This window comes from Schistocerca gregaria, chromosome 4, assembly GCF_023897955.1.
Source record: "Schistocerca gregaria isolate iqSchGreg1 chromosome 4, iqSchGreg1.2, whole genome shotgun sequence".
NCBI lineage: Eukaryota > Metazoa > Arthropoda > Insecta > Orthoptera > Acrididae > Schistocerca > Schistocerca gregaria.
The window spans coordinates 751649109-751661365 of record NC_064923.1 but is presented as its reverse complement, the minus strand read 5'-3'; the positions used below and the strand labels follow the sequence as shown (position 1 = coordinate 751661365).

The 12257-nt window shown below is 46.1% G+C and overlaps 1 protein-coding gene across 1 annotated transcript in view; it reads left to right on the top strand.

Moving 5' to 3' along the window:
- The window catches only part of LOC126267237 (leishmanolysin-like peptidase), a 516519-nt gene that overhangs the window by 208036 nt on the left and 296226 nt on the right, over positions 1-12257 (top strand). Inside the window, exon 2 of the mRNA XM_049972220.1 lies at positions 4155-4255. Coding sequence (XP_049828177.1) covers positions 4155-4255 — 101 coding nt within the window. The remainder of the gene's footprint in view (positions 1-4154; positions 4256-12257) is intronic.

Here is a 12257-nt window from a genome sequence, read left to right as displayed (position 1 = left end):
ATCACTCCTTAGTTAATTCTACTCTTTTTTACCTTTTTTATTGTTTGAAGTGAAGGTCGGTAATCTCGTGGAGTACTGAAAAACGTTTAGTTTGGGTTTCTGCAATCTCGGGGAAATAACTGTCTTGTCGCCCCGCGAGAAGATTCAGAATAAATTAGTTTAATTTCGTGGGTATAGCGTAGGCAACGTAACAAAAAAAATGTAGTAAAGCAAAATCTGTAACATTTATAAATTGGGTATTCATGATCGTTACTATGAAATGAAAGCATATATTCCAAATTAAACAATTATTATTTAACGAAAGAAGCCTTTTATACACACATCTGACATCTCGTGCATTAATCTAACAGTTTTGAACATAACAAAGAGTTTTTGCAGTATTCCAGCGAAATACGTAGAAATTACAATAACCTTAGACCTACTCTGGAGCGAAAGAAAAAAGTATTCATAGTAAAATCATATCAGTAATCGCAGTTGGGTATAATAATGGCACAATTAAACAAATTCCTAACAGGAATTCAATTTCAGTTCATCTGAACACAATGGAAGAAAATAAGTGTCCCATAGAGTAAGATGCTGTCGGAAAGGCGCGCGACTAAAGAAGAGAAAGAAAAGACGAGCGCGCATTCTTATGTAGAACAAAATACAGATGATGATGCTACGCCGCTCTCATTATCCTGGGTGTACATATTCGTTGACTTGCAGCGTAGTTCATTGACTCAGTGGTTAAATTGTATCATTAACTCTCGATACTTCGATAGGAAAGGAAAATAGTATGCTATTACGTTGCGGGCAGGGCAAAGTGTTACAGAGATTGGGTTTAACGTCCCGTCGACAAGCTCGAATTATGTCAAGGATGGGGAAGGAAATCGGCTATGCCTTTTGTTTGGAGCGATTTAAGGAAATCGTGGAAAACCTAAATCTGGATGGCCGGACGCAGGTTTAAACAGTCGTCCTCCCGAATACGAGTCCAGTGCGTTAACCACTGCGCTACCTCGGTTTCACCTGAAGAGAAATATCGTAAAACTTAAATCTGGATGGACGGACGCAGATTTGATGCCCGCCCCCTCTGCTCAACGAATACAAGTTCATTGTCGAAACCATTGCTTCACGTCGCCCGTTCCTTCCGCTCCTTCGTGTATTGGAGTGGGCGCGGATAACCCAGCTTGCTCGGTTCCCTCCTCCGCTGCTTGATGGCGCCACTTGTGCTACCTGTATATCAGAATAACGTATCCGTTTTGTAGCTAATCAGTCGTGTTCTAAGTTCCACCAGGAATTGTTTATCCGGAACTTTATTCTCGTTTGTTATTTATATGCATGTTGCGTTTTTCTTCGCTGTGACCAATATGAATTCCGCACCTTTGACTTGCGTTATTTTGATGTCTCATATTGCTACAAATAGTTTACAGATTCTGAAATCCGTCTTTGCAACTATCTATATCCGAATCCCGCTCCAGCTACTGCCGGGTCTGGGAGCTGACGAGTCCTCTCCGTTTGGCTCGGTCCTCCCACCACTTTTCTTCCTCCACTTGCTGCCAGGTCACACCTCTCCTTTCAACAGATATTCTCACTCCCATTTTCCACCGTGTTCTTGGGCACCCTCTAGGTCTTTTCCCATCCATCTTTAGTTCTTCCATAATTTTGGGGAGTCTTTGCAACTAAAAAAGCTTATTCATTAATTACAACGGAACTACGGATACTGGACACACAAACAACGTGTTAAGAGTACAGAAGATAAAGGCATCAGTCTTCTGGATTTTGCCACCATTTCGTAAAGAGCTGTAATGTATTACTTAGACTGTCGTTCGTTGGTTCAGAATATTAAAGCTAAAATGCGTCTTAACGGGAGGGTAAATGGGGTTCGTTGTTTCAGTAGTGGTTATGAAAAAGGCAATCCGTTTATTGCGATTTACTGACTTTGCGTGCCGAAAGAGGCCTGTTCTGTACGCAGATGCTCAGTCGTTGAAAATACCGCAAAAATAACAGCAGAGAACGTCTGATCTTTATTATGTACATATTTCTTTTCGGCGAAGGACAGCACCCGATTTGCTGTGCTTTCACGTTCCGGTTCCTATTCGTATTTCTATTTTTTCATATTCTATTTCCTTTTTCGTTTCTATCAGTGGTCTGGGGCTAGGGCGTCGTTCGATTTAAATTATGATCTCCGCAAGGCGCACAGCGGGCTGTTTCTCCAGCGGAAGGAGGGGGGGGGGAGTGAAGAGGAGGGATGGGATGGGAGGGGAGAGGAGGGGAGTGGAAGGGAACCTGGTGGCTGTGTGTGTGTGTGTGTGTGTGTGAGGGAAGCAGCTGGTCGACGTGTGGAAGTGGAGCCGTTTGACGGCAGGACTGCAGAAACCAGTAGCGACACCGCCTCTAATGGCAACTCGCGCGCTCGACTTGTGCGGCATTGTCGTTCCCAGAGACATGGCCGAAAACAGTTCCATCGACGGCCCAAGTACAGAAGATACAGAAGCAGATCGGCAATAGCATTTCTGAGAAACAGGGAGTTGTTAACGCTAAATATAATTGAAGTTCAGGAAGTGCTCTCTGAGACGATTTTCGTGAAGCGAGGGCTTGTACTGAAGTGAAACGGGGGCGATAAACAGTTCAGTCAAGAAGACAGTAGAAGCTTTAGGAATTTGAACTGGAAGGAGCGAACTATATTTAACGTGAAAAAGCTCTTTATAGTCCCGGCCGCATTAATTAGTATTTATTATTGACGGCCGGTTTCGGCAGTTGAAACTGACATATTCTGACCTTCAAAAATGAGTTTAACACTGGTGAAATGCCGGCATTTTGATGCAGAATATACAGCAGTTTATAGATAGGTTTGTCAAAAGTAAGAGTGTGTGCGGGGAAAAACCAACTTGTGCAGGCTGACATCTTCACGCACGTAGTGCTCTACTGAAGGTGATTGCTTCTTACAGTGCGTCAAGTCTCAGCGGAATGCTCGCTGTGTGAACAGGCCAATTTCCACGAGGTGCTTTCTCTCTGTACATGGTTTTACTTTTCACAAAACTAAAAGCTGCCGGTGGGCATTGATTTACACCAAGGGGGCGAGTCCAAAATTTGTGTCGTATAGAGATTCGAACCCGGGTCCCCTGCTTACTAGGCTGATGCTCTGACTACTACGCCGTCCAGACACTGGTCGCCACAACCTCTGAGGCTACCCTAGCATACCTCCAGCCAGAACCAAATTCTCAGCTTACACCGCCGCTCGGAGTGGCCGAGCGGTTCTAGGCGCTACAGACTGGAACCGCGCGACCGCTACGGTAGCAGGTCCGAATCCTGCCTCGGGCATGGATGAGAGTGATGTCCTTAGGTTAGTTAGGTTTAAGTAGTTCTAGGGGACTGATGACCTCTGGTATTGTCCCATAGTGCTCAGAGCCATTTGAAATGCTACCTTGGGCATAAGTAGTTTTTTGAGGCTTTAGAAGTGTGGCGCTACAGGAGCTTGCCATAGATTAGGTGGGTAGATCGGGTACTAATAAGGTGGTACCGAATCTAAATGGCGACAAAGGAAATTGATTAAAATGAGGTTTCGGTCGATAGGGCACATCTTGAAACACCAAGTAATCGTCAGTTTGGTACTGCAAGGAACTGTCTGCCAGAGAGAGAGAGAGAGGGGGGGGGGGGGGTTAAAAAATTCTGTCGTGTGTGACCAAAGCATGAATACAATAAACAGGTTCGAATGGATTGGGGATGCAATATTTATGCGAAGATGAAGGAGCTCGGACAGGATACTCTTGCGTGGAGAGCCGAATCAAATCATTGTTTCAACTTAAGACCACAACAACAACAAAAACAACAATCTAAAGAAGAATAGCGCCAACACCACCATCTGGTAGGAAAGATTCCGAGATCTCACGCTTTTCCTCCATCCTCTCAAAGCGGGCTGGAACATCCTTCAGTAGTAGCGCCTCCGCCCCTCCCTCCCCCCCCCCCTTGTCAGAAACCTACACAAAAACACAAAGTAAACGAATAAATAAACGGAAGCAGTAGCTGTAATAAAGTGTAGCTTGCAGTGGGCGCGTCAGTAGATTGGCTGGTTCTGTAACAGCGTGGTACCGGTGGAGAGGGCGTACAGGTCGCTGTGGATCGCACGTGGTGGGCACGTGGGCTGGCTGCTGACGGCTTCCCTCTTTCTTTTGCAGATCCTGAATCCGATTCACTTGGAGCCGGCGCACGTGTTGCGCAAGCGCAGCATCGACCAGCCGCTGCGCATCGTCCTCCACTACGACGACAGCGTCTTCAGGTGAGTGCGCGGTGGCGGTTGGAGAATGGGGCTGCGGTTAATCACCGTCGTCTTAGGGCTAGGCTTGCGTGCTAGAAGACGTGTAGTTGTGTACCTCCAGTTCGTTCTCTCTCTCTCTCTCTCTCTCTCTCTCTCTCTCTCACACACACACACACACACACACACACACACACACTGTATGTAGTCAGAGGTTGTCGTTGCACAATGACGGCTGCAACCAGATCACCCGCTCTCTATTTTAGGAGATGATCAATAGACTGTGGTCCGTGTTTTGTGTTGTGTCCGATTTTCTCAGAAGTACCTCAGTTAAAAGATTGTAATGTGTTAACAAGGCGACTGCTTCGTCTAATATTTTTTCATTCTTCAATCACGCACGGTCTCCTGTTACACTGTTTTAGATATTCTGCAGTTACAGTCTGTGCAATTTTTAATTACAAAGTGCCTTGAAGCATACATAAGTCTTTGGTATTCTGTGTGAGAGTGAGGGAGGGAGAGGATGGCTGAGGAATTCGTTTTATTTTTTCGTTTTTGGTGCATTTTTTCACAAAACAAATCCACATTCGTCTACAATTGGTTGAGTACGGCCTCTGATGACCTCGATGTTGAGCGCCCTAAATTCCCTGTACGCTTCTGTTTCTGTCTCCTGATGTTTAACTTCGCGTTTAACATCGAATGATTGAAGCTGAATCTCCATTAGTATAACCAAACTATAAGGGATACATCACCAAAGGTTTTGTTTTTCTCATGGAGGTGGAGGAAGGGGTACAGTTAATCGATACATCATCAGTGACGTAAATATACTTGTGCACGAATGTGCAGATTAAATGCCATCAGCGCTACCCTATCGAACGAATCTTTCCGTGACTTGAAGTTATCACCTGATTCATGCAACAGCATTGTTATTGGTCTCAAGGAATATGCAAAATACATTCATTTCAGGTACTAATTGTGGAATAACGTTAACAGAGACTGGGCTTGCCTACACGGTATTTGCTTGAGACAGCGTACGGGATGGGATAAACTGTGGCCAGTCTTTGTACGTTGTTCACAGTGAGTAAATAATATCTACCACAGAACGAAAGTAACTTATAAAGCAACAACAGCCATATTTTATGCACCAAAGTGGAAATAAAACATCACATCGAAACGCGTCCTGAAGCTGTGATGAGTCTCAACAAAAACAATATATTTGGTGGTAGTAGTAGACGAGCAGCTCTACACTGCTGAGTTCTTAAGCACAGTGCGAAAATGTCGTGTGCGATGTGTGGCAAAATTTCAGAATGACACTGCAAGTTTGTGTACTCATTAAGCTAAGTCTGTGGTCGCCGCATTCAAAGTTGGAACAACTGGACTCCACACAGCCCTGCAACCCTTCCTTCTCAAGCTGAAAACATTTCTGGGCCTCACTTTCCGTGGGGATATGCAGAGACTCCGCCTTCCTGCTGGACACAGGAACACATTTCCAGTGTATCTTTGGTGTAGTGCAACTGGAATCATTAATTTTGAAGAAACGTGTCACTGCGTTAGGACATAGTTGATGTCCGCAAAGCAGTCGCACACTAATACTCCCACAAATAAATACACCAGACCAACAATTAGACACTTCCTTGAGAAGAACGCTGATACCACCTCTGCCGTGTCAATTCAGCGAGAGAGTCCAAAAGTTTCTTTAGCTATGTCATATCTATCTGAAACTACTCATTGATGGTTAGATCTCGTGGAGCTACTAAGTAGCAGGTAATTCATAATACTAATAAGTCCCTTACGCTGTCAGAGGGGTTTAAATCGGGCGATTTAGGGAGCCAGTAGAGGTGCAGCAGTAGCGTACCTCACTGTTCGTCAAGCCTTGTGAACACAGCTGTTGCGAACTTGGAAGACGGGAGAGTGCGCAGCATTTTAATACCTCTGGGCTGTCACTAGATGACAGTGCGAAAAACCATAAAAAATATATCTGTGGTTTGAGCATCTTCCAGAGATATGAACCCACATTACAGGTGCTCAGTATGGGCGCTGTTAATGACGCAGCAAACGTGAGTACTTAAGTGCGATTCACGGAAGTGGCTGCTGCTGCTGCTGCCGCCCCAGAAGGCGTAACGGCAGCAGCCCGCTTCTCAAATCTGTTTGTTGGGTTGCCTACTTGCAGGCACGGCCATACGCAGCGAGTCCACAGCCACAGCAATTGCGTAGCGGAGGGTACCCTTTACCACAACTATTCTTTTCCTTTCGTGTTCCACTCGCAGATAGAGCGAGGGAAAAACGAGTAGCTAGATGCCTCCGTATGAGTCCTAATTTCTCGTGTCCGTACAACCAATTTATGTCGGCGGCAGTAAGACCGTTCTGCAGTCAGCTTCAAATGTCAGTTCTCTAAACTTTCTCAGTAGATTGCAAAAACAGACATAATGTCTGACGGGATAACCGAATCAGTGGTTTTACAATGTTACTTGTAGTCGGTCTTGATTGCATAAAATGTTTATTCACATGACCGGTTTCGGTTGCTTTAGAACCATCTTCAGATCTGCAATTTCGGTTACAGGAGTAACCCGTCCACACACCGCAACCCCCACATGCTGCGTCACATCGTATGCAATCAAGACGGATTATAAGTAACTTTGTCAGTAGTGTCTTCTTCCCTCCAGGGATTCACACTTGAGCTCCCGAAGCATACCTATAACACTTGGATGCTGATCGAAACTACCAGCAACAAATCTAGCAGCTCGCCTCCGAATTGCTTTGATGTCTAATTACAATCCGACCTGGTGCGGCACTCAAACACTTGAGCAATACTCAAGAATAGGTCGCACAAGCATCCTTCATGCGTCTCCTTAACAGATGAACCACACTTTCCTAAAATTCTCCCAATAAACCGAAGTCGACCTTTAGCCTTCCCTGCCACAATCCTCACATGCGCGTGTTACTATTATTTTTTCTCGCTGTGATGAAGCCAGGCGCTGAATTCGCTATAGCAGAGATATAAGTTGCGTGATAGTTGACCGTGTTGAAATGCAGCATAGTGCGATGAAATGTGTCAACAATAATCGGACTTCGAACAACGAACAGTAGACTGCAGGTTCTAAGACGAAGGATGCAAATAAGCATATGGCGCATAATTGTCACATCACGAACTTTCGGTTCCCAGCGGAATTAAAAAGCTGAAAGATGTAACACGCTTGTACAGACAGTTAACTGATATTTAAGGTACGTATTCAATAGTCATTTTAACACAATATCAAGATAATTATTCATAATCAACTTAAATACATAACTATGTACTGACTTGGCTGAAAATCCTAAGAAATTTTGGTCTTATGTCAAGGCGGTAGGTGGATCAAAACAAAATGTCCAGACACACTGTGACCAAAATGGTACTGAAACAGAGGATGACAGACTAAAGGCCGAAATACTTAATGTCTTCTTCCAAAGCTGTTTCACAGAGGAAGACTGCACTGTAGTTCCTTCTCTAGATTGTCGCACAAATGACAAAATGGTAGATATCGAAATAGACGACAGAGGGCTAGAGAAACAATTAAAATCGCTCAAAAGAGGAAAGGCCGCTGGTCCTGATGGGATACCAGTTCGATTTTACACAGAGTACACGAAGGAACTTGCCCCCCCTTCTTGCAGCGGTGTACCGTAGGTCTCTAGAAGAGCGAAGCGTTCCAAAGGATTGGAAAAGGGCACAGATCATCCCCGTTTTCAAGAAGGGATGTCAAACAGATGTGCAGAACTATAGATCTATATCTCTAACGTCGGTCAGTTGTAGAATTTTGGAACACGTATTATGTTCGAGTATAATGACTTTTCTGGAGACTAGAAATCTAGTCTGTAGGAATCAGCATGGGTTTCGAAAAAGACGGTCGTGTGAAACCCAGCTCGCGCTATTCGTCCACGAAACTCAGAGGACCATAGACACGGGTTCACAGGTAGATGCCGTGCTTCTCGACTTCCGCAAGGCGTTCGATACAGTTCCCCCACAGTCATGTAATGAAGAAAGTAAGAGCATATGGACTATCAGACCAATTGTGTGATTGGATTGAGGGGTTCCTAGATAACAGAACGCAGCATGTCGTTCTCAATGGAGAGAAGTCTTCCGAAGTAAGACTGATTTCAGGTGTGCCGCAGGGGAGTGTCGTAGGAGCGTTGCTATTCACAGTATACATAAATGACCTGGTGGATGACATCGGAAGTTCACTGAGGCTTTTTGCGGATGGTGCTGTGGTGTATCGAGAGGTTGTAACAATAGAAAATTGTACTGAAATGCAGGAGGATCTGCAGAGAATTGACGCATGGTGCAGGGAATGGCAATTGAATCTCAATGTAGACAACTGTAATGTGCTGCGAATACATAGAAAGATAGATCCCTAATCATTTAGGTAGAAAATAGCTGGTCAGCAACTGGAAGCAGTTAATTCCATAAATTATCTGGGAGTAGGCATTAGGAGTGATTTAAAATGGAATGATCATATAAAGTTGATCGTCGGTAAAGCAGATGCCAGACAGATTGATTGGAAGAATCCTAAGAAAATGCAATCCGAAAACAAAGGAAGTAGGTTACAGTACGCTTGTTCGCCCACTGCTTCAATACTGCTCAGCAGTGTGGGATCCGTACCAGATAGGGTTAATAGAAAAGATAGAGAGGATCCAACGGAGAGCAGCGCGCTTCGTTACAGGATCATTTAGTAATCGCGAAAGCGTTACGGAGATGATAGATAAACTCCAGTGGAAGACTCTGCAGGAGAGACGCTCAGTAGCTCGGTACGGGCTTTTGTTAAAGTTTCGAGAACATACCATCACCGAAGAGTCAAGCAGTATATTGCTCCACACTACGTCTATCTCGCGAAGAGACCATGAGGATAAATTCAGAGAGATTAGACCCTACACAGAATCATACCGACAATTCTTCTTTCCACGAACAATACGAGACTGGAATAGAAGGGAGAACCGATAGAGGTACTCAGGGTACCCTCCGCCACGCACCGTCAGGTGGCTTGCGGAGTATGAATGTAGATGTAGAATATGGCTTCCTTACGTGTACCTAGACATGAGGAGGTGTGGGAAGTAAGTAGGATTCTTCTGAACTTCCCTTTGTTTCATATAAGAGAAGAACGAAATTAATACCTCAATACATGGAGATCAACGACATACATATATCTCTGCATAGTAATTAATTAAATGATAAAAATTAATTTATTGCAATTGTTTGGACAGTCCCCATTGATAGCCCAACAAATCGGACATCTTCATTCACACCATGGTCACGGGCTCTTCCAAACACAAGAGCTTCTCTCTGCCATTGTCACGTTTGCACGTCGGGTCTATTAACTGCACCGGTTCCACACCACCATCTGGGACGTATACATCACTCCGCTGTCATCACTTCGTTCAGCAGTGGAGCAGCACTTTACCAGCTGGTACCACTACTGCGTCAAGTACATCACTCCGAAACTAGTGTAACAGTCGCTTCTTTCAGGAGGGATGACGAATTCTTTGTCCGGCGACCTGAGTTTCCTAGGATGGAGACCACTCTCGCATCGTCGGTAACGAGCTTCAACTTATCGGTGTCTGTAAGCTTCATTGCGGCAAGGCCTGCAGCTCCGATGAATGTTTTGAATGATTTCTGATGTCTTCAACTACCATTCTCTTTATTTGATGTACCGTTGTACAATTTCAGCCTTTGGTCATTTTCAAGTATTTTCTGGACGATTCTTTAATGGTATATTATGCCATGTACGTCCTTATTCTTATTACTGTATGTAATTGTCACAGAATAAATTAGAAACAATTTTTCGCTATTTTACGAGCATTTACATGCAGTCATAGGACGTACATGGCATAATATATAATTAAACAGTCGTACGTAAAATACTTCAAAATGGCCTAAGGCCGATGTTGTACACTTACACATCCAATAAAGAGAACGGCCCCTGAAGGTATCAAGAAATCTGTCGAAAATGTTATCGGTATCTGTTTTTAGAGTCCTTATAGTTTTAATGCTTAGATGCAGAATTGGCACAAAGACGACAAACTAACTGTAGCTGTTGATAAAACGACATACGTACTCCTGGAGGGAATACTCCCTCTAAAACGCAACGCTGTTTGTAGATATTTAGGCTTTCTTCCGCACGAGGAAAGTTTCCAGAACACGTAAAATCTGTTCCTCAGAAAGCGGCTAAACTTGTGCACGAGATTGCCCGTGCTGGCACGCCCGACTATGAATTGCCGTTGCATGTGGTGCGCTCATTCCACGAAGCTGTCTTCAGCGTCGCAGGGCGCTTCGCTGCCGACTGCCGACGTCTGGGCGCAGCGCTTTCGGCCAGGCAGCCACAAAACAATGCTGCGGCGAATTCGGCGGAGCGTACGTCACGAACTCACCAGTGCCTTTCGCACTAAACCTGTAGAGGGTTTACTGGTAATCCTCGGGATACGTCCGACGGATATCGCCGTACGTTACAGGGCAGCGCTGTATTGGTTGGGGCTGAGCAATATGATGTGTGCGACATCACAGGAACGGGACTTTTACGAGCCTGGAAGTTACGTGAATGGCAGCCTGACTGAGACACTAGGAGCACTGCGGGGCGTGTTCACTGCACGTTCCCAAGCACAAGGTACAGGCTCAAACTGCGCGTCATTGCCCCTGCTCGAGGTATGGCGCCCCTACTAACTAGGCACGGTCCTTATCCCAAACATCTGCATCGACTGAGGTTTAGTAACGCACTGATCTGCGAATGTCGGCAGGAAGGTTTCGCTGACCGTGCCGTCTTCAGTTAGAAAGACATGGCAGCTGATTAGTCTTGCGATCTGCAAACAGTTGTAAGTGACCGAACTTATTGATAACACATCACAGGAAGAGATTCCTCCGTTACAGATAACGATATCCACATACAGGGTGACAATCATTTAAATACACTCCTGGAAATGGAAAAAAGAACACATTGACACCGGTGTGTCAGACCCACCATATTTGCTCCAGACACTGCGAGAGGGCTGTACAAGCAATGATCACACGCACGGGACAGCGGACACACCAGGAACCGCGGTGTTGGCCGTCGAATGGCGCTAGCTGCGCAGCATTTGTGCACCGCCGCCGTCAGTGTCAGCCAGTTTGCCGTGGCATACGGAGCTCCATCGCAGTCTTTAACACTGGTAGCATGCCGCGACAGCGTGGACGTGAACCGTATGTGCAGTTGACGGACTTTGAGCGAGGGCGTATAGTGGGCATGCGGGAGGCCGGGTGGACGTACCGCCGAATTGCTCAACACGTGGGGCGTGAGGTCTCCACAGTACATCGATGTTGTCGCCAGTGGTCGGCGATAGGTGCACGTGCCCGTCGACCTGGGACCAGACCGCAGCGACGCACGGATGCACGCCAAGACCATAGGATCCTACGCAGTGCCGTAGGGGACCGCACCGCCACTTCCCAGCAAATTAGGGACACTGTTGCTCCGGGGGTATCGGCGAGGACCATTCGCAACCGTCTCCATGAAGCTGGGCTACGGTCCCGCACACCGTTAGGCCGTCTTCCGCTCACGCCCCAACATCGTGCAGCCCGCCTTCAGTGGTGTCGTGACAGGCGTGAATGGAGGGACGAATGGAGACGTGTCGTCTTCAGCGATGAGAGTCGCTTCTGCCTTGGTGCCAATGATGGTCGTATGCGTGTTTGGCGCCTTGCAGGTGAGCGCCACAATCAGGACTGCATACGACCGAGGCACACAGGGCCAACACCCGGCATCATGGTGTGGGCGGCGATCTCCTACACTGGCCGTACACCTCTGGTGATCGTCGATGGGACACTGAATAGTGCACAGTACATCCAAACCGTCATCGAACCCATCGTTCTACCATTCCTAGACCGGCAAGGGAATTTGCTGTTCCAACAGGACAATGCACGTCCGCATGTATCCCGTGCCACCCAACGTGCTCTTGAAGGTGTAAATCAACTACCCTGGCCAGCAAGATCTCCGGATCTGTCCCCCATTGAGCATCTTTGGGACTGGATGAAGCGTCG